Consider the following 21,863-nt stretch of genomic DNA (forward strand, 5'->3'; position numbering starts at 1 on the left):
AACTGTACACCCACCCTCTTCCTTATGGTGAAGGGACATAGCAGGGACACTACTCCCCACTTGTAGGACCAAACAAGACACAGCTTATGCCCAGGATGACCTCCTCATAATGGCTCAGCATGGCCTGACCCTACTACCATGGGAGAGAGAATGGCCTACCTGGGACGTCTGACCTGCACTGCTGCAGGATGACCCCTGGATACACAGCCCTGGGCAGCCACAAGCTAGGAGCTGCCATCAGTTTCTGGAACATGCCCTATACTCACAAGACCACACTCTCTCTGGGCTGCTCTACCCCTCACATCCCCACACCCAGAGGACACATGTGCTTGTTCAAAGATGCAACATCTATCTGAGGGCAAGCAGTCATGGACGCTGAGTTCCTCAGAACCACCATTCAACAGTGAAAAAGCCCTGAGCAAAGATGGTGCAAGAGGGCAAGGAGGCCCACAAGCCAGTGCACCCTGCACCCACCTCCAACCAGGAGGCTCCTGCCAGCAGGGAAGCAGTGTCAGAATCCCCCACGGCACAGGTCACGGGGAACACCTCGATGTTACTGGAAATTCTCAAGCACTGAATCAGGATTAACAATATCATCCACGTGAACAATGCCAGTAAATACATTAAAAAGGTGAATCTGGTAAACCAAATCCCCAAAAGTATCTCAAAACCATACTGCCCATTACTCAGAAACATCCTGAGAATGCTGACCAAAAGAATACTTGGCCTGGACCATGAAGCCAAGGAATCTTCTAAATACCAAGAAGCCCCTTCCACGTGTTCATGGTCTAGCAAAATGCACTGGTTACCCGAGGCCTAGGTTTACTCTGAAAATGCCATCCAGCAGCAACCTGGTCACATGCATGGTGATGGGGCACTGTGGCCCTCACTCCTGCACACCACGGCATCATGACTGCAGGGTTGGAGTATAGGCAGCCTTATCTACTCCAAAGTCCCAAACTTCCTTGCTCTGCAAATGTCAATTCTGAAAGGCACCTCACAGGACAGAAATGAAGAGGTTTCTGAGAGGGAGAAGCACAGAGGTGGTTGCCCACTGCCAGGAAGAAACACCGAGCTGCACAGCTTCTGTTCCAAATACAGGAAGGAGACCCAAGTGCTGGGATGGGAGACCCACCACTGTGAGGGCTGGCTCAGCAGTCACAGTAAGAACCCCTGTGCTGGGAACATGCCAGTGGGGCTGTGAGACACTGGCCAGCTCCACAGTGACAACTCCCATTGTGGACACTGCACCAAGGGCCTGAGACCCAGAGGGCAGCCAGTTCCAGCCCAACCAACCCCTGCCTCCCTGAGATGACACCAGCAGGAAGCTGGGAGGGGCAGCAGCCTACAGGGAATTGGTAGACAAACCCACATGGCAAGAAAAGAAAGCCCAGAGGGCTGGGGTTATAACTCAGTGGTAGAGAGTTTGCCTTGCAATTGGGAGGCACTGGGTTCAATCCTCAGCACCACATAAAAATAAATTTAAAAAGTAAAGATGCTGTGTCCTTTAAAAAATAAAAGCCCAAGGAGCAGGACAAATGGCGAAAGGCCAGGCCAAGTACCCAACTGCCAGACTGTTGGGTACGCAACCACATTGTTTCTTCCTCTAGACAGCAGAGAACACGGTACCTGTCCTTCCACTGTCCAGGGCCTGCAGGAACCAGGTACACAGACCTCAGAATGGTCTACTGACCCCAGCAGCAGTATTAGCAACCTCAGGGGCCTCGCCTTTCAAAGCAGCTCATCCATCCTGTCTGCAGTACCCCTGAAAGGTCAGCCACAGGACCAAAGGGGTCTGCCTGTCTTCTCCCAGGGCCTAGATGAGAGTAGACACCCAGAAATCTGAGCAAATCAAATTCCAACATCAAGTATTTCTAGTTTCAAAGACCATTAAGAGCCAGGCATGGTGATGCACACCTATAATCCCAGATTCTCAGAGGTAGGAGAGAGCAAGTTTCTAGTTTCTAGACCAGCCTGGGCAACTTAGCAAGACCCTGTCTCAAAATAAAAACATAAAAAGAACTGGGGTGTGACTCAGTGGTAGAGTATGTGCCTAGCAAGCACGAGACCCTGGATTCAATCCCTAGAACTAAAAAAAAAAAAAAAAGAAAAAGATTAATTCAAGCCTTCAACATTCTCTGAACAGCATCACTGTCTTAGACACCCCTAGAAAAATCAACCCTCACTAGGACAATGCAGGAGTGGTCTGGGGACCGTCACCCACCACTTCCTGCCTGCCCCAACATAGCACTGCAGGTGAATGTGCACTGCCAGGAGGCCAGCACGGCCTTCCACAGTCCTTTCAGCAGATCAGACTCACAGACGAGAAAGGTACTGCAGGCATCCTGACACCACTGTGGAGCATGCTGGACTCCAGTCCACAGACCCTTCTTCTCCACCTCCTAGAGAGGTGTCCTCACAGACTTTCCTGGGACTGGATCAGTCTGACCCAACCTCAGAGCCCAGTGGCACCATCTTCTCCCATCTTGCCCTGTGTTCCCACTTTACTCCCTCAGCCTTCCTCCTAGTTCCACCTTACCCAGGCCCAGCCACCCACAGACCACATAAGCCCTGTCCCCTTCAGTGTTTGTGAAGGGTGAGGAACCCCACAGCTGCACACCCCCAGCCACGCCATTGCTGTTTTCCCAGAGACTCTATCAGCACTTGTTCCTTTATGGCTTTCGTCCTGGCTTAAGTGGAGAGCCCCTCCAGGCACAGATGAGATCCAGTCTAGATTCTCCACTGCCACTGGCCACAACCCTCCTTCCCACATCACCATCACAGAAGAAAAGCTGAAAGCCTTGATCCTGCCAGTGTCCACCATGGCCACACGCTCCTCCACTCTGTAACTCAAAGTCCAAGTTCCTCTCCTCCAGTACCTAGGGTCATGCAGCCACCTGGAGCCCCTGCAGGGTTGTGTAGTAAGAAGAAAGGATGTAGAAGGGTGAACAGCAGTGCCTCACAGCACAACAGGGGGAAAAACAAGGTTGAGTCACTCAACAACCAAAAAATGCTCATTGAAGCCACTACTTCAAAGCTTGGCAATTTAAGGATGCTTGTTGCTGAGGGGCTGATTCACAAGCTCAAGCTACCCTGCAGAACACAGAAGGAGGAACAATGCAAGTGTGGGAGCCTACTCACGGAGGCCCCAGACTCTCCAGACAAAACAAGCTTGTAGTGAGGAGCAGTTTCTACCTATAGCTCCCACTAAGCACCAAGGACTCCATTCACCCATATGAATTTGCCATTGCTCAGCTCCCCAGGAATCAGGATACAGCAGCCATTCACAAGTGCAGGCAACCTGTCCACATAAGGCTCAGCCAGGCAGCACCACTACACTGATAGCCAATTGCACTCACCCGCTAACAAAAAGGTACAGCCAGCCACACAGGGCCCCACCAGGAACTGTGCAGACCCGCACACCTACCAAAACCAGAATTAACGTTCACAGCAGCCTAATAATGCTACTCCCTGCTCAGGACTTGGGAGCACAGGAAAAGGGCAGCACAAAAGGTCCGTGAGGTTCCACCTAGCCTCTCAGCCTGAGGAGGTGGCTGACACAGGACACCACTCTCCCAGACACTGGCCTTTCCTTGTAAAACACAAGTGAACAGAGCTGCCAGATATGTACTTCTGAGCAGTGTACAAGAAGACCACTTTTGTTTTCAATTTATTTTTGTGACACCTTATAGAGGTCAATTCTTTACTTTCTAAGTCCATTCTTTCAAAACTGTTTTATAATATCTTATGGTTCCTCAGGCCCACACTAACAGCCAAAATGTTAAATTGTTAAATTGTCTGGGCTTGTTCTTCTAAAAAGGAAACCTCTGGACCTTCTCAGCTCCTTACTTCCTCACTGTGGTCAACGCTACACTGGCCTTCAGAGCAAAGACCTGAAATAAATCACCCTGTGCGAGGCTGCCAGGGCCCACCTTGCAGACCACCCTCAGACCCAGACTCTCCTCCAGACTCCTTCCTGCTGTCCCTGCTCCAAACACCCATGCAGCCCATGTGACAACAGCTTCCATGGGCATCACCTTCTGCCCCCAAAGCTGCCCAGTGCCAGGAACAGGGTCAACAATTCATCAGCCTGTGCACTAACAGAAGGAAGAGCAGACATACAGGCCATGAGAATACATGTGTCACCTGCACAACCCCAGCACAAAGGCCCAGGGGCCTGAAGAAAGTGTCCTCCGTGCCAGGGGCTGTCTACTGAGTGTGGTCAGTGTGTCAGGAGGCAAGAGACACTGAGGCTGATGAGGCGCGTGCACGTACCTGCTGCGTGTTTCTCTGGGACTGCAGGCTGGACTGGAGCCGCCGCAGCAGGGGAGCGCCATTCCTAGACAGCCTTTTGAGTAACCAGTAGCTGTGGGCTCGCTCCACAAACTGCTTCTTCCGCTGAATGGCCACCTGATTCGCAATCCTATTTAATCTAAAACATGGAAAAACTCAGAGTTTAGCTTTGAAGTAGTACATTCAAATGTTTTCATCAAAGAAACTAGAAACAAAGCATTACTTTTAATAAGACCACAGGTTCACACTTTACTCTTCTCCCTGAGCCATGACATATATCATTTCTACTATCCCTGGTGATGCAGAAACAAAAGTTCACAATTCAACTATATGAAGATCTCACCCACCAAAATATATATCAGATTAAACATCTAAAAAGAAAGAGTTGAGCAACACTCGAAGCACTTGTGATTCTGTGTGCTCTCTCGCCTTTTCACGGGCTGGTCGGTGTCACCACTGCTGTGCTGAGGCTTCTCTTAGACTGACACTGTAAGCCTTGATCCCACTCAGCCCTGGGGGCGGGACAGCAGCTGACATCCAGGGTGGAAGAGTCTGCTCTGACTAAATGACAAGAGGCCTTTCTAGTCTCCTCAGAAACCTCATCTTCCCAGGGACTACCAAATGTAAAGTGTTGTAAAAACACCTGCATGAGAATGAGATCCTCATTTAGACCCTTAGAAGTCAGCCAGAGAGCCTTCCTGCTAGAACAAAAGATGGCCCACCATCAATTTGCCTCACAAGGACACTGAAAAGTGGCACATTCAATCATAAACCAGAACTTGAACATAAATACAAACTGCAACAAGAGGTCCCTTCCCCATGCAACAAACATCAATGTTTCAGATGTTAAGGAATTTTAAGTTCAACTTTTTGAAGACTGCAAATCAAAACGTTTACAGAATGAACAAGAAACAAAAACATCAGGTAGAAAGCATAGCTGCCCTGCAAGACTGCTTGCTCCCTATCTCTTCACTGTAGGTCCCCTGCCCTGAGGCCCTGAGGCTGGGGTGCCAGTCCCCATCCGGGGTCACCAGGATCCTTTCTACATCCACATGCTCGAGGTAGCCCAGGTACCCAGCCCACACAGCACATCTCCAATGAAGGCTGATCACAGGACACTAAAAGGATGGGCTCCAGCAAAAGGGGAGTGGGGACCCTTGGGGACCATGAGTGGACCCACACAAGGGTCTATACCCACAAGTTGGACAGGTTGGTCCTGCTCACATCATGAGCTCCTGTTTGGAACAGCTGTTTTACCACTTTTGACTGAGGCATACCCTGTTCAAAGTAAACTCTGTGAATCCTAACACGCACAGCCCAGGGCAGTTGCAAACAGACGGGGATGCTGGGACACGGACACTTGGGTCCTTCTGATGATCAGATGAGGCAATATAGTGGAAGTTTGTTTTAGCAATGTGAAGAGCCAAAGGAATGCTGGTTGCTATCTGTTTCATGAAGAGCCTCATAAGACCAACCACACCTTCTGCAGCAGCAGGATCTCTGGGCTGTGATGGAATCACAAGTACAGTGCACCCCCAGAAAACAGGGCCCAGACATCATAGGTGTGGCACTGGCTCCGCCCTCATGAGCAGTGACATGAGCAGCGTCGCACCTCAAGAACACACAGCCACACTCCAACCTGCACCCATCAAGCCCCAGTCCAATTACCAGCTCACTGGTCATGCAGGGTGGAACAACACACCAAACTGCACCAAGGACACACATCAACCCAAGTTCAGTCAGGGGTCTCCTGCAGACAGGAACCTGGGAGGACCCTCAACAATTAAACTGCAAGAAAGAGACTGAAGGAGAGATGTCAAAGGACACAGGTGCTGCCGTGGTCTGGACATGGTCTGTCCCAAGAGTCCACAGACAGGAAGCCTGACTGCAGCACGGCTATGTGAAGAGGCACCCAGTGGAAGGTCACAAGACCAGCTGCTCTCCACACTCTGGCCCCTGCCTTGCCACACATGCTCCCACCAAAGGCCAAATCCATGGGGCTGCCCCAGCTTGGTCTTTCAGCTCCAAAAGCTGCTGGGCCCTAGAGGATGGGAAGGGACTGGCAGAGGATGCAGCTGGCAAGGCCTCCTCTCCCGACATGAATGGTGTGACAGGGGTGTTAACAGTGATCCACTGATACACACATCAGTTTTACTGTCTTTCCAATCCTGTATTCTATATACTACATTTTTAAATATGCATCAACAAGAGTACACTCAAGATTTTCTCAATACAGCTAATTTTTAAAGCAAGTTGTCTTCAAAGGGAAGGTTACATGTACATTTTGGGGATGAAGCCTTTAGAGATAAACCCAAAGTAGAGAGAGAAAACACAGCTTACAACAGCAGGTTACTTTAGGCCTCCTTCAGGCCCAAGGCTGCCCACTTTTACCTTCTGGAGAAATTCAAGCACTTAAGTGGAGGTCAGCTGATAAACCTCAGTTTGTAATTTTTGGTATAACATTTTAAATAAGTTTTTTGTAAGTTAAAATTTGTATACATTACAGAATGAATCAAACACTATTACCCTATGTAAATGTATGATTACACATATGGTATGCCTCTACTTCATGTACAAAGAAACAAGATGTATCCCATTTGTTTACAATAAAAATTTAAAAAAACTCTTGTAAATCTTAGCCAAAAAAAAAAAATTTTTTTGAGTACATTGCTACAACAAAACTGCATTTATACAATCTACTTCTAGATGCAACCAACGTTTCCAGCACTCACACCTACAAAAACAAACCAGGATGAGAAATGAGAGTGAACCTCATTCCCACCGTAAGTAATGTTCATCCTTGAAAAGATTAGACTGTCTTTTTAAAATTCCATTTGTTTCAGACACACATCCCCATTAAACATCACCTGTGGTCAACTCTCAAACCGTACACTTGCAGTTTCCACGTGTACCAACAACTTATCAAGAGGAAACCACGGTGTGCTTGACATGCATTGGGACAACAGTCAATAGAAAGTGGCCCTGGATGAAGGCCAGATGTCCCAAGTGATGAGTGCCGGGTCAAGTGTCGGACTACAATGCCTTCAAAAGTGGTGCGCACATCACTTCATGTCCTAGACATTACACCTTTCCACCATTTGACCCTGGGGTGAAAAATGCCAGATTCCAACTCAAAGTGCAAACTGCTTTTTAAAATTCTTTTAGGGATTCATGTAAGCAAAGATCTAAAGAGCACAGAATTTGAAAGGGGAAGAGAATGGAAGAGAAGCTTCCAGGCTGCAAAGACTTGAGCTCCCATCTCAACCTGAATGTAAGAGTTAAGGGGAAACAGATTCCAACTGATCTCAGCAAAGATACAATTGCGAGAAACAGACCGACCCTGAAAGTTGGACTGAGATGCCAAAAAAGCAACACAATGCCCATCAGGGGAGACTGAGGAAGGGACACCTCAAAGAGGGAAGATCACCAGAGTGACAGTCAGGTGCTCACTGCATGTCAAGGAGAGGAGACTCCTGGACGCCTGTTGACGGATGACTACATTAACAAAGACGACCTGAAATGCAACACACGGACTGAAAGAGTCAACATTGTTAAGATGACAACGCTGGGCTGGGTGCATCTCAGAAGTGAAACACTGGCCCAGCATGCACAAGGCCCTGGGTTCCATCCCCAGCACTGCACACAAGGAAAAAAAAGAACACACGAGGAAGTCTAAGGAAAACCAAAACTTTGTTCTTGGAAGGAAAAGGCTAGTAAGCTTTGTAAAGCCCCAAAGAATAAAAACCAAAACAATGTAAGGAATGAGAAGGAAAAAAACAATCAGAAGCCCAATTTAAAATGACCTTAAGTCAAAAAACTGGAAAACTTAGATACAAATCAAATCAGCAGAAAAATATCTGTCAAAACTGACGTGAAAAAAAAAAAAAAAAAAGAAAACCTAAGTACACCAATATAATAATTATTTTAGAAGCCGATTCAACAGCTGAAAAATTTACTCCCATCCCAAAAAGAACACAAAAAGAAGACTCTTCAGAAGAGGAATTGGCTAAGTGTGCCATGCCCTGTCTGATCTGATGGGACAGCTTCTCAGAGGATGCAACAGTGGGGCAATGTTTATGCACCAGCAGGGACACTTGGTTTCAGGGACAAAAGGAGCCCCGACACTCCCGGACCGAGGACATTGGCAGTCTGACCCTGGAAAGCCAGCATCCTCCTCGGGTGCATGGTAAGCTTCCAGGAGAGCTGTGGGGTACTGCCACAGCCTGCAAGGAAGAACCATAGGAGGTTACAGGCTGGCTGGGCAGCTCTTGCAAAGGGACAAAATTACATGCTGTTACTGAGTGACCACGAAGGCCTGCTGGAGAGGGGAAGACAAAATATCACGTGTAAATCATCTCCAAATCCAAGTGCAGAGTTCACAGAAATTCCATCTTCCCATGGCTTGTCAAGAAACCTGACCACTTGGCCGGGGAGATAGCTCAGTTGGTAGAGTGCTTGCCTTCCAAGCACTGGCCCTGGGTTCAATCCCCGGCACCCCCCCAAAAAAAAAAAAGGAAAAAGAAAAAAAAAGAAACCTGATCACTTGACCCTAAAACTCTTAAGAATCAATCCAGAGCAACACCACCAACACACCTGCAGAAGGCAGTGGCAAATCTCACCCTTGTGTGCAGGCTGAGAAAGTGCAGAACTCCAAAGAGACCTGGCAATGGAGAAAACAAACCTGTACAGTATACAAGAGGTGTCACAGATCTCTAGGGACAAAGAAGCCACCCAGCAGTGATTTCTAGAACAAAAAGCACCCACACTGAAAACTCAAAACTCAACCCTAAGTGGACTAAAGACCCAAACAAGCAACTTTCATTGAACAGTGTCTGCTGAGCATTTCTATGTGCTACCAGGCTGGTCGTGGGGTAACCTCAGGGACCAAGGCAGACCAAAACAAGCAGGGCAGAGATGGGCAGAGATGACCAGAAGGCATATGCAAACTGAAGTTGCCACTAGAAAATCTGAGACCACAGAAAAATGAGGGATTATTCAAATCAGACACAATAAGCACAAGCCAGGAGAACACCCTGACAGTGAAAGATGCCTTTACAAGACAATCCTGACGGACAGTGGAAGAGAAATCAGCCCACTTCCGCTGATAGAGAGTGTCCAAGGTGCCAGGCAGATTCCTGACTGCAGCTGCATCCTTCAACTCTCACACTCACCAGGGTGAGCACACTTGCAGTTTTGATTGACAGGCAGGGTCACTAGGCCCAGGGAAAAGATGTAACAGTCCTGTCGCTGGTCTCCTATCACACATGCCCAGGCAGAGGAGGATGACAAGTCCAAGGTCAGCCTCAGGTAAAAAGGGCTAGTGGCATAGCTCAGTGGCAGAGCATCCCTGGATTCAATCCCTAGTATAGCCTGAAGGGGTAGGGGGTGGGGCAGCACAACAAAACACTGGAAACACACCTCCTGATCCACAGACAGGACGACAAAAGAACAGGTGTGGAGGGAGCCAGGCACAGCTACACAGGCCCAGAAGGACCAAGAGGTGCTACAGACATCCCCAGGGCAAAACGTGTTACTAAAGCTAAACAGCTACTACAGACACAGAGCAGTTCTGAAGCTCCTGTGAAATGACCTCAGGTTTGCAAAAACATTTTTCAGACAAGACATCAAAAGCACAAGCACCCAAAGAGAAAAGAGCCACCATGGTAGTACAGGATCACAACCTTGAGGCCAGTCTCAACAAGTTAGCAAGATTCTAGCTCCAAAAAATAAAATAAAAGGCTGCATAGCTCAGTCATAGAGCACTTGTGTGGCATACCCAAGGCCCTGGGTTCAATCCCCAGTACTGGAAGGGTACCCTAAAAATTTAAAAACCGTTTTGCTTCAAAGGATACCACGAACAAAATATTAAGGTAACCCACAGAATGGGAAGAAACACTTGCAAATCATACATCTGATGGGAATCTGGTAGTCAGAATAAAGAATGAATAACTGAACTAGACTGTAACCCCAGAGGCTTGGGAGGCTGAGACAGGAGGATCACAAGTTCAAAGACAGCCTCAGCAATTTAGTGAAGACTTAAGCAACTCTGTGAGACCCTGTCTCAAAATAAAATACAAAATAGGGCTGGGGATGTGGCTCAGTGATTGAGTGCCCCTGAGTTCAATCCCTGATACCCTCTCCCCCCCCAAAAAAAATAATAATAACTGAACAGTAAGTCAGGTAACAAAAGGGGGGGCAAAGGACCTAAATGGACATTTGTCCAAAGAAAACACACAAAACAGCCAACAAGTTCAAGAAAAGAAGTTCAGCAGGTTCGGCCGTGAGGGAATTGTGAATCAAAGCCACAATTAACTTTTGCTTCACACCACTAAACTGCTATCATAAAAAAGACAAGGGTGTGAGAATATGCAGCAGTTCCTCAAAATGTTCAGTAGCATCACCACATGACCCAGCAACTCCTCTCCTGGGAAGAGAAACAAAAACCCAGGTCCACACAAAACCTGTACACAAATGTTTGATGAGAGCTGCTCATCACAGTCACAGTGCAGGAACAACCCAAATATTCCCCAAAAGATGAGTCTATTTTTTAAAATGTGGCTCACTGATATGATGGAACCTTACTCAGCCATAAAAAAGGAAGGAAGCCCTGATACATGCTACCACTGATCCATGGATGGACCTTGAAAAAGTTTGTCCAAGAAGCCAGCACTACAAGACAAGCAGTACAGGGTTCTATTTACACGACACCACCCAAAGAGACAAGCTACCAAGACAAAGCAGGCTAGCAGGATGGGGTTTGGGGTTTCTTTTGGGGTGATAAAAATGGTCAAGGTATAAATAAGTAAATAAATAAATAAAATCTACTAAACTGTATACTTTAAATGGGTGAAAATTTTATGATGCGTGAGTTGTATCTCGGTAAATTTGATTTAAAAGAAGTGATAAAAGGTTTCCAACGATGGGAGCAGTAGAAAAGGGGGTGTGTAAGCAAACTCAGTCTTCTGACACCGAAGATGCCAGATGGGTTCACAGGGATCATCTGGAGTCATCATTTTCACATGCAGTCACGGTTATTTGATATATGTTGACTGTTATCAGTTCTTAAAATATACAATACTAACAAAGAAATCTCTCAAAAAATCATTTGAGGGTTGGGGATGTAGCTCAGTTGGTAGAGTGCTTGCCTCACAAGCACAAGGTCCTAAGTTCAATCCCCAGCACCACAAAAAAAATTTAAAAATTTAAAATATTAATGCCTATTAACATTTTATATCATAAATTTGCTTTTATTGTTAAGAAAAATAAAAGGGAGCCTTAATTTAAAAGGGCACTTATAAAACCTCCTTCCAATCAGCTCACCATTGGCAAACCTACTCAGATAAAGAAAAGATCAGTAAAGCCCACCCCAACTGTCATTTTTCATTGTCCACAAAGATACTCCAAAATCTACAACGTATTACATGTAAATCTTAAAACGAAAAACCTACAGACACAAAATGCTCATTTTAAAGAATACACTATATTAACAAAGTAAGTTACCTAGAAATAAATCTAACCGATTTTTTAGAAAATAAACCACGAACCTTCACTATGACATTCAGGAAGTCCTGCATGAGAAGCTAGGTAAGGCCACGCAGGCCAGGCTCCTGTCAAAATGATGCCGCCGGGACCTATCCAGAGCTGCCACCACTGCACAGAAAAGCCCCAAGGGCAGACAGGGCACTATCAGGAAGGAGGGTGGCTGCCTCAACTGGACCAGGCTTGGTGCAAGGCCACCACAGGGCAAGAGGCAGGGTTGGGCCCCAAAACCAGCAGGCCCAGCCACATGGCCAATAGCACTGAGACTCACATCACCCTGAAGGATGGACTCCAAGAGCCTTCTGACCCCACACCAAGTGGGAAAAGCCCGATCCACATGACTACATGCACTTGAGTAGTACTGTCAAACTCTGGTTATAATTTTAAGAATCCACAGACACATTCATGGGTGGCATTATGTGACTGGGTCTTACTTCTCCACAATGGAAAGGGAGGACAGGTGAGGGAATCCTAGACAGGGACATGAACTTTTGAAGCTAACCTGCAGAACATGTGGGTTCTCTTTGAAGATTTTCAAGTCAAAATACATACTTTTTGCAGACATCACTGAAAATAAGCTACCAAGCCAAGGGGGTGGGGACAAGAGCTCCAATCACTAGTGCACACAGTCCAGGGCAAGATGCACACAAAAGCACTACCCAGGTCAGCGGCAGAGATGACAGTGCCAATCTGTAACCCACAACTCCCCCGCTCCCTGAAAGGGTGCAGGCACTCACCCACCCTAGACAGCTCCTGCAGAGGCTTGGGGCCAGGCGTCCAGCCTGCCCATCACCTGGCACAGCACGAGTTCTCCAGCTTCAGCCAGGCTGGCACCAAACAGCAGCTGCCAGGGGCCAATACACATGAAGACCTGAGGACGTAAGCCCATGCTAAAGCGTGTCAGCACGCTCACGAGAGCCCACCCAAACAGAGTGCTGCTGTAGGGGCACAACAGGACTGCAGGGTCCCAGAAGCTACGTGTGGTACTAGGGCCACACCAAGCAGTTCAGAGGACGCTTCACTGCTTCCCATTTGAAAACTCCTTGGGTAAAGATCATGAAACATGGAAGAAAAGCCACTAAAAATCACCACCACTGCGCAGGCGTGTGCGCAGCCCTGGGAGCACCCTTGCTCCTGCTCCACACATCGCTACTGGACAGCAGCCTGCGATTCTCTCTCCCTTCCTGCCTAACACTTCCAACTTGTCTAAACTTCATAGTGGATGCGACTCACTTTCAGGACAGCTCAGGTCAGACTGGCGAAAGCCTTTTCCCTCAGTATTGATGCGCAAAATCACAGAATCATGACAATGAGAAACAATGTCATTTAAAACATTATTTTATGCCCGCAAAGCCTTAAAAGCACAGAATTTGTCTCTGGACGTGTACTGCTGGGGTGCGCTAGATCATAGGACACCTCTGGGCCAAGAGATGACGGTAAGCCTCAGCATCACCAGTCACCAAAAGGGAACTGAAGGGCTGGTGTCCTCCCACTGGCTACTCTAGCACACACCCAGGGGTCAAGGACTCCTTGGAGACAAGAGTACAATTTTATTATCAATCTCACTGATGAGTGGCCTGAACCCGCCCCCACAGGCTGCTGAGACGCAGCTTCTCCAGGGCCCCAAGGCCTCCCCATCCACACCCATGTCCTGCTGTGGTAGGTCACACAGAAAGTCAGGTCTTCCCAGTTCACACTGACTGACATCAGCACAAAAGTTGAGAGAGGGGAAGGACCCTGGGCAGGGAAGCTGGAGGGATGGACACTCAACTTCCTGTCTTCACAGGAAAGACCAAGCAGGGACCACCAACAACCCTCAATTTGGTCCTCCACATCCTGAAGTCTCCCTGCAGACTTCTGACTGTACTACACCAGAAGTCACAGTGGACACAGCAGCAACAGCGTCAAGGTGGGCACACACCGCGAACTTGCAGCTGCCCCGGGTGAGAGCACACCCAGCCCACACTAGTGTCCAGGCATGACCTCAGCAAGCCATGAGGAGATGCCAGACCAGTCCAAAACAAAAAGCATTCTTCAAAAATGGCACAGAAGAATGAAAAAGAAGGGAAAGTTGTGGGAGCATCCCACTCCAAGAAGGCTGGAGGGAGCAGTTTCAAGCAGTAACTGGCTCGGGACTGGGCCCTGACAGGAGGAGGGAGAAGCCAGCAGGGTACCAGCATCTTTCCTGGTAAAAGTGTGCCTGGAAAGTGGGCCACGGGAGGTGCACTCCTGGCACAGGTACAACCCCGCAGCAAGAGGGACACGCCCACACGGTGAACTGCCAGCAAGAGATAACTCTGCCGATGGCCGGGTGCACTTTAACTCTGTTTTACAACATTTTGGAAATTTAAAGTTATTTCCAAATCAGAACTGAAAGCAAGGTCCTTGCTGCCTTCCTCAGGGTTCCAGGGGAAGGTGCCCTCGGGGGCTCTGGAACAAGGCCCACTTGTCCTGCTGTTTTAACTGCAAACAAACTCAGAGCATCCAGTCACACCTTGAGGGACTGTGGTGGGACAGCAATACTAACTTGCCCCCACTATTAAAGAAAACATCAAATAAACATTCGACCCCAACTCTGCCAAAAGCACACAACTATGGTTGAAAGTGACTTAGAAACGGAAAGTCGACCACTCTAGCCAAGTCCCCTCTACCAAGTACCTAGAATGCTTCAAGGAAGAGGCCAGGCCCAGGCAGGAGAGGCTTGAGTTGCTAGGAGCAGAGGGGAGAGGTGCGGGGGAGAGAGGGGCAGATCTTGCTTTTAAAAAGAGTCAAGGGATACATCAGAGGGCACAAGGGCAGTGCCAGGCCACACATCCTTCCAGTACTCAGACTTCCACCAAAGCCAATCTGTTTGCCAGATGTCCTGTCTTCCCCTCTCAAGTGTGCCTCAGCTCCTCCCACCCAGGAGAGCCAGGGAAAGCAGCAAAATAAGCAGGGCAGGGAAGAGATGCCTGACTTCTATGGCATGCAGCAGGAGCCCCTAGACTGCTCCAGCCACAAAGCAGATTCCAGAGTGAATGGGAGTCCAACAGGATGCTCAGAGAGCACTGGTCCTGAGCTCCACATGGCACCTCGAGACCTGTCAGTTTCTTGCTATGGTACTTTTCTTCCCAGGGACTACTTCTGACATCACTTCACTACTGAGCTCAAGGCGCACTGCCACCTGCAGCCACAGGCTCCTGATGCCTCCCCACAGCCCATTCACAGGAGAGAACTCAGACCGTGCTGCCCTCGGCACATCCAGGACAGGACTTCCAGCACCCATCCATGGCAGATGAAAACTTAACAAATACAGATGCTCTGTGACATCAGGGCTACAACTTGATAAACCTAGGTTGAAAATATCTGAAGTCAAAAATGCACTGAATGCACCTACCCTACCAAACACCCTCGCTTAGGAACAGAGTATGCCATGGAGGACCCACTGCCTGCCCTCGGCCTGCACTGCTAACTTGGAGCTATGGCTCACTGCCCAGGATCTCCAGAGTGTCACACTGCATTATCACTTGCCAGGAAAAACAACAGTACAAAATTCAAAATGCTGTACTGAACAAGTTTCATTTTCACACACATTGTTTTCAAAATATCGCAAATGAAACCATCATTAAGTCAGGCAACATCTGTATAATAAAATTAACTGCCAGAAACATGAAGGGAAAACAAAATAAAATGCAAAACCCAAGCCAGTTTTTTTTTTCTTTTTTTCTTGGTGGTGCTAGGGATTGAACCCAGGGCCTCCTCATGCTAGGCAAGCTCTTACCACCGAGTTATATTCTTGATTCCCAGAACTTTGTACTGTCACACTCAAAAGCATGACATCACTCTGTCCAGCGAAGCATCAACTAGGCTGTCACGCTCTACTTCGGTCCTCATCTGGTGGCGGCAGGGCAGAGCCTCACGGTGAAGAGCACACACAAGGAGTGCCATCCTCTTCATTTACCCAGTAACATGCCCACTACCCAGCATCAGCACTGGATAAACTACACACAATTATCCCAGTGGCTGAGGGCACCGACAACTACGTGCCCTCTTCTAAAGGGAAAGAGCATCCCCAGCACAGCCCAAGTGGGTGTCACCAGGTTTGATGTTTCTGGGGACGTGGAGCTCATGACTCTGAGAACCTTACCGTTTCCTCCTCTTCCAGAGCATTCCCCAGCTTGTCCCATCTCTTACTTCATGAAACAGCGTGAAATGGATGAGTGAGCAGAGGTCAAATCCTGTCCAAGGAGCAGAGGCAAAGGACTTCCCTGAACAAGCATCAAGCCAGGTGCAGCAGCTGCAATCGCAGCAGCTTGGGAGGCTGAAGCAGGAGGACTGAGAGTTCAAAGCCAGCCTCAGCAATTTAGTGAGACCCTGTCTCTAAATAAAAGGGTTGGGGATGTGGCTCAGTGGTTAAGAAGCCCTGGGTTCAATCCCCAGTACCAAAAGAAAAAAAAAAAAAACCACAAACCACAATCATCAAAATGTGATTCTTCTTAAGAAAAAAAGAATTTGTCTTCTAATTTAGACTCTCCTTCCTGTATCTTCCCCAATTTTAAATACAGTCATGCACAGCATAAGATTTCAGTTATTAGAGGCTACATATACAAAGGTACTTCCATAAAAATAAGACAGGCTGGAAATTCCTATGACCAGTTCCCTCATAATAAGGTCACTTTTTTCTTAGAAGGCAAGATCTCATTATGTTGCCCAGACTGGCCTAGAACTCCTGGGCTCAAGCAACCCTCCTATCTCAGCCTCCCCAGTAGATGAGACCACAGGCCAAGTGCCACCACATCCAGCATCAACATCACAATGTCATTACTCCTGTGTCTGTGGGGAGACTGGTGTAAAGAAACCTGCTACACTGCTTGTCACATGAAAGTACAGCGAACACAGGCATGCACAGTACACAGTACTTGACCATGAAAATTAACATTACTGGCCAGCATATTTACTAAACTATACTTTTAACAGTTGTTCTGGAGTAAGTCCTTCTTATAAAAAAAAAAAAAAAAAACAAAACTTCATAGAAAAAGAGAATGCAAGTTACACCAGCAGCAGCCTCTTACATCTCATTTTACCACGTGACTGACCCAAACCATCCAGGCTTCTGCAAGTACCATGTGATGACAGAACAAGGACCAGATCACTACTGACACATTTCTCAGATCACACCCACCACTTAGTGGCATGTGCCTGTTCTTGTTTCTGTGTTGAAAACCTTTTCTTAGAAAGTGGTGAGGAAGACACAGAAACAAAGGGGCATGACTCAGATACTGCCACGATTGTTCCAAAACCTCGGCTGCTGCCCACCAGGCCTGAAGGCTGAGACCCTCACAGGCAGAACAATGAAGAAACCCACAATGTCCAGCCAGAAGAGAAGACAGTACACCCTCACACAGAGAGGGTCAAGCAGTTCAACAGCTGGGCTGCGGCAGGTGCCACCAGAGAACTCCCAAGGAGCCACCGATGAAAACAGCACCTCTGGCACGGACTCCAGAGGAAGTTCCCAAATGGGTAGGCAAAGCCAGGAATATCCTTATGATGTCCAGAACCTGTAGCTCAGAGAAATAAAATGCAATCTTCATGGTTTAGACATGCTAAATATTAGAAAACTACATAAGGAAGATCCTCTTTTTCTAAAATCTCTCTGCTTAAACAGGCCTGTGTCCTCCTTCCATGTGACGGGTTTTCTGAGTTGGCCTGGACTGTCAAGTCATGACAGGTGCTCTGGACAGGTCCTGCCCAGAGGCCAGAGGAAATCCACAGCCTGAGCGACTGCACATGGAACCCCAACCAAGGGTGCACGAGCACGAAGGGCAGCACCTCAGGCTGAACAAGAGCCACCAGTTCTGCTGCAAACTCATCCATGAATAGCAGCCAGCAAACCTCAGCCTCCAACAACACCCACCATGGTGCTCAGGGCCTGCCCTTCACACCTTGCAAGGCAGGTCCAACATCATACTACCAGCAGAGTGCAGGGGATGGGGAGCCTGTCCTGGATACAGGACACTCAGACGGCAAAGCCTGAAGCCACTTGCTCAGGTGTGCCTTTCTGACTCTGCTCAAAGCTTGATGTTTCTTCCTCAACTCAGTAGAGAAGGAAGGAAGGATGAACAGACAAACACGACCCAGACTGCACCTTTGGCTAGTCACTAAGCCACACCAGCTTCTCTGAAATATTCAGATCCAAGCATGAGTGTCCTTCTCATCAGCCCAGGCCACCGAAGGCCAGGAGCGCCCACGTTCTTCACCTACAGATGCTTTCACCTGCCAACAGTCCTGCCCACCAGATGGGCTCTGATATCCCAAACCCTGAATAATGGGAACCACAGGACAGGGTGTGGAATGCCAGAGCAGGAAATCTCATGATGCTAGTCAAGAAAGGAGCACTTCAGACTTCTAGTTTTTCTTATTGCAGACTGCATTCTGTTTCACTTCAATTCTGGTTAAGCTGAAATCTGCTCTTGATACAATCCCATCAATTCTGACTCATAGGTGGTCGGAATCCCAGTGAAACAGTCTTTTAAGTCAGACTGACTGATGTGTAAAGACAGGCACCTTGGTTTTGACAGGGGTCTTCTCTGAATGAGAGGGACTATAAACACGTTTTACTCGCTTTGAATTTACTGATTCTGTAATGACTATGTACAGCTCTATGAAAAGAAACCAGACTCCATTTGGGGAAAAAGTCAGTGAAATAAAACAACATTTACAAAAATCATTTTAAACTCTAACTCATAACACAAAGTTAGTGTTCACTCCTGTTAGGGTGAAACCTGTTTTCTAAATGGAAGACTCCAGCACACTCCCAGCCCAGCCAGTGAGCCTGCTATATACTTGCAGCACGTTAGTCACAGCGTACTGGTAAGCATGGATAACTTCAAACCACAGATACCTGGGGAAATAATACAAAAGGCTAACAACATTCAATGTTAAAGACAAATTATGCACTTTAATAAAAATACCCTGCATGTCTGTCTTCCATTCATTTGCAGAGTAAGTACAATTTTATTAATGCATATGCCCCATCTGAAGACACCATACAAAGCACCTTCAGGAGCCGCTGTCCACATCCTCTGCACCTCACTGTCTGACCAACCTGACCAGACTGTCTGGAAGCCCACGCCCTACAAAGATGCCATGTCACTTCCTCAAAGCTCAGGAAGTGCTCACAGAGGTTCAAAAGGAACCAGACTCACCTAGAAACAGAGTGCTTACCTGGCACTCAGAGGCTCCAGTGTAAAACTCATCTAGTCACTTACCTCATATTCGCACAGCAAAGAGCCTTTTTTTGTGTTCTGGCAGTACCAGAGACTGAACTCTAGGCCCTCACGTGCTAGACAAGCACTTAACTACTGAACTACAGTCCCAGCCCTTTTCTTAAATTTTATTTTATTTTGAGATAAGTTGCCCAGGCTAGCTTCAAACTTGTGATCATAGAGTCTCAGCCTCCTGAGCAGCTGGAATTACAGGGGTGGCCATCATACCCAGTGGCAAAGAGCATTTTTAAAGATAAGGGAACAAACAGAGCAAGTCAGTAGCAACAGAACAGGTCAGGAAGATACAAGTTGTGGGGTGGGGACAGACCAAGACATAAAAAGGAGGATTTGAAACAACCCCTGGGTCACACAGAGGAACAGGGTTGGGCTAGATTCCAGCCACCCGGAACTCAGAACAGCAGCACCAGGGAGCACTTCTATGGATCAATGTCTGCACTACTAAAGAAATTATCTGCCAGGTATGGAGGTGCACAGAGGATCAGCAGGCTAAAGCAGTAGGATCACAAGTTCAAAGCCAGCCTCAACAATTTAGCGCCACCCTAAGCAACATACTGAGAAATCTCAAAATTAAAAAAAAAGGTCTGGGAATACAGCTCAACAGTGAAGCGCCCCTGGGTTCAATTTCCCATCACCCAAAAAAAGAAATTGTCAGAAAAATGAGAAAGATTGCCACAAAGCAAGACAGAGGAACAGAGGCCACCATCTCCTTCCCCACAGCTACCACTCTCGACACAGACCCCATTCTAATCTCCACTCCAGGAGCTGCCTTAATGGTCAGAGTTTCACTTTTCCAATTTTTTTTTTTTTTTAAATCCTCCAAGGTCCAAGATCTGATGTGGGGGTATGTTTTGCTACGTTAAGGATGGTAACAAAACTTGGGCTGCCGTGAGACAGAGACCCTGATGCAGTGAACACTAGTACAGCCACAGTTACCATGACCATGTCTGGCTTACTCTGTAGACCAAGTAGGCACGAAGGAAACTATAAATCCCCTGAAGTCTCTTAGAATATTGCTGCCCTTGAAAGCAGTGGTGAGTGAGTGTGAGGCACTTTAGGGGACTCCTGCAAAGTGGGAAGGCCATCTGGCAGGACTCCCTGCAGGCGTTAACCCAAGTCCCCCTCAGGTCCTCAGGTCCCTCACTCTAGGCTCACTCTTCACCCAGTGTTCAAATGTGCTTACCTCTGAGGGGGAATATACGGGGCGCACACAGTCGGCAGGGGCGCACAGGGCTCCGCCAGCATTTTCTTAGCCTTTTTTGCTTTCTTCCTGACCTTGGATGTGGACCTGACCGTTTTGACTGAGCTCTCTTTTCGACAGACACCATTTTTCATTTCAACATCCCCGTAAATGTTCAGAGGCCTCCGTGTGCAGCCGGGAGGTGTATGGACGTCACAGTAAGCGGTCTTTCTGACCGAGAAGGTGGTGCTACCACCAGTCAGTTCCTTCACAGGCTCCATCTTCATGTACAGGCCAGCCTTCTGGGCACACGTCACGTGGAATGCTGTGTAGCAGTTTGCTTTGTGGCACTGGATACAGGCGCCCACGCCCTTCTGCTTACAGAGGTAGCACGTCAATTTCCACCGGGCCGGGGGGATGTTCCTCACACCGTCGATGGGTTCAATGAACACCGTGTTGGCAAAGCCGACCTCTGGGATCCACAGGGCACATACCACGTGGCCCCAGCGGTCGTCGTCCGTCTTTTTGAAGGCACCGCCCTTGTTGGGGCACAGCACGCAGTCCGCGGGACGGGACCGGGACTGCAGGCAATGGCGGCAGAGCCACTGGCCCTCGGGGATGTAGGGCACGCCGTAGCACTCCTGGTGCACGGCCAGGTTGCACATGTCACAGAAGAGGATCACGTTGCTGTTCTGACACTCCCCGTCCATGCAGATGCAGCACACAGCATCCTCGTCGATCAGGGACTGCTGCTCCCCCTGCTTCTGGTTCTCGCAGTAGGACTCCTTCTCAAAGCGGTCCATCAGGAACTCAAACATGTTCTGCGACACGGCAGAGACGCAGTCACCCTTCCGCTTCTCGTTGATGATCTCCAGCCAGGCGTAGTCCTCCTCGTCCATGTCATACTCCACCTCGTTGTCCAGCTCCTCAGCCGACTTCTCAATGAATTTGTAGTACACGGGGGGCCTCCTGGGCGCGGATGGAGGGCTGTACTCCACAATCCGAACCTTGGGCTCAGGAAGGGCACTAGCTGAGGCCGGTGTGCCGTGGGTGCTAGGGAGGGCTTCATTTTTCTTTTTGACTCTGTTGTTTTTGTGACGCTTAGTTCTTAAGCAAACAGGTGGCCTCTCACTATTTTCTTTATTGCTGTTGCATTCACTCATTTCTTGAGCAGTGAGGTCATCTTCTAATATGATCTCCAGGGGATCAAAAATACTGATCCGATGCAAGCGCCCTTCAATCTCTATCTCAACCATCCTTTGAGCTTGAGCGTAGGTCAGCGTTTCTCGGGTGGGAGAGTGTTTAATACTGCACGGGGAGGAAGGATGCCTCGCTGCAGAGCCTCGATGACATCGTCCTTTCCTCCTCATTTGGCAATAATTACCTAAAATAAAATCAAAGGAAAAGTCAATTCCACGGAGAGTGACAAGAAACTGGAAAAAAACCACAAAAGTATGCTGCGGCAACAATGATCAACTCAATGCCCCCAGAATGAAACACTCTCTGTTAACACGCGTCCGAGGTTTCCAAACTATTATTCCCGGGATTCATGACTACAACTTCAAGACTGTCTCAGGATCGGAAATGAC

The 21,863-nt window shown here is 48.1% G+C and overlaps 1 protein-coding gene across 9 annotated transcripts in view; it reads right to left on the reverse strand.

Moving 5' to 3' along the window:
• Positions 1-21,863, reverse strand: part of BRD1 (bromodomain containing 1) — a 52,125-nt gene that overhangs the window by 22,498 nt on the left and 7,764 nt on the right. For all 9 annotated transcript variants that reach the window (XR_013764191.1, XM_079142626.1, XM_079142625.1 and 6 more), the window contains 2 exons: positions 20,278-21,658; positions 4,276-4,432 (listed from right to left, as the gene is read on the reverse strand). Coding sequence is in view for 8 of the 9 variants with exons in the window: in XM_079142626.1 (XP_078998752.1) it covers positions 4,276-4,432; positions 20,278-21,644 (1,524 nt within the window). In the remaining variant the exon portion in view is untranslated. Of the gene's footprint in view, positions 1-4,275; positions 4,433-20,277; positions 21,659-21,863 lie in introns of those variants that run through there.

Source organism: Sciurus vulgaris, assembly GCF_902686455.1.
Source record: "Sciurus vulgaris genome assembly, chromosome: 5".
In the NCBI taxonomy this organism is placed as follows: Eukaryota; Metazoa; Chordata; class Mammalia; order Rodentia; family Sciuridae; genus Sciurus; species Sciurus vulgaris.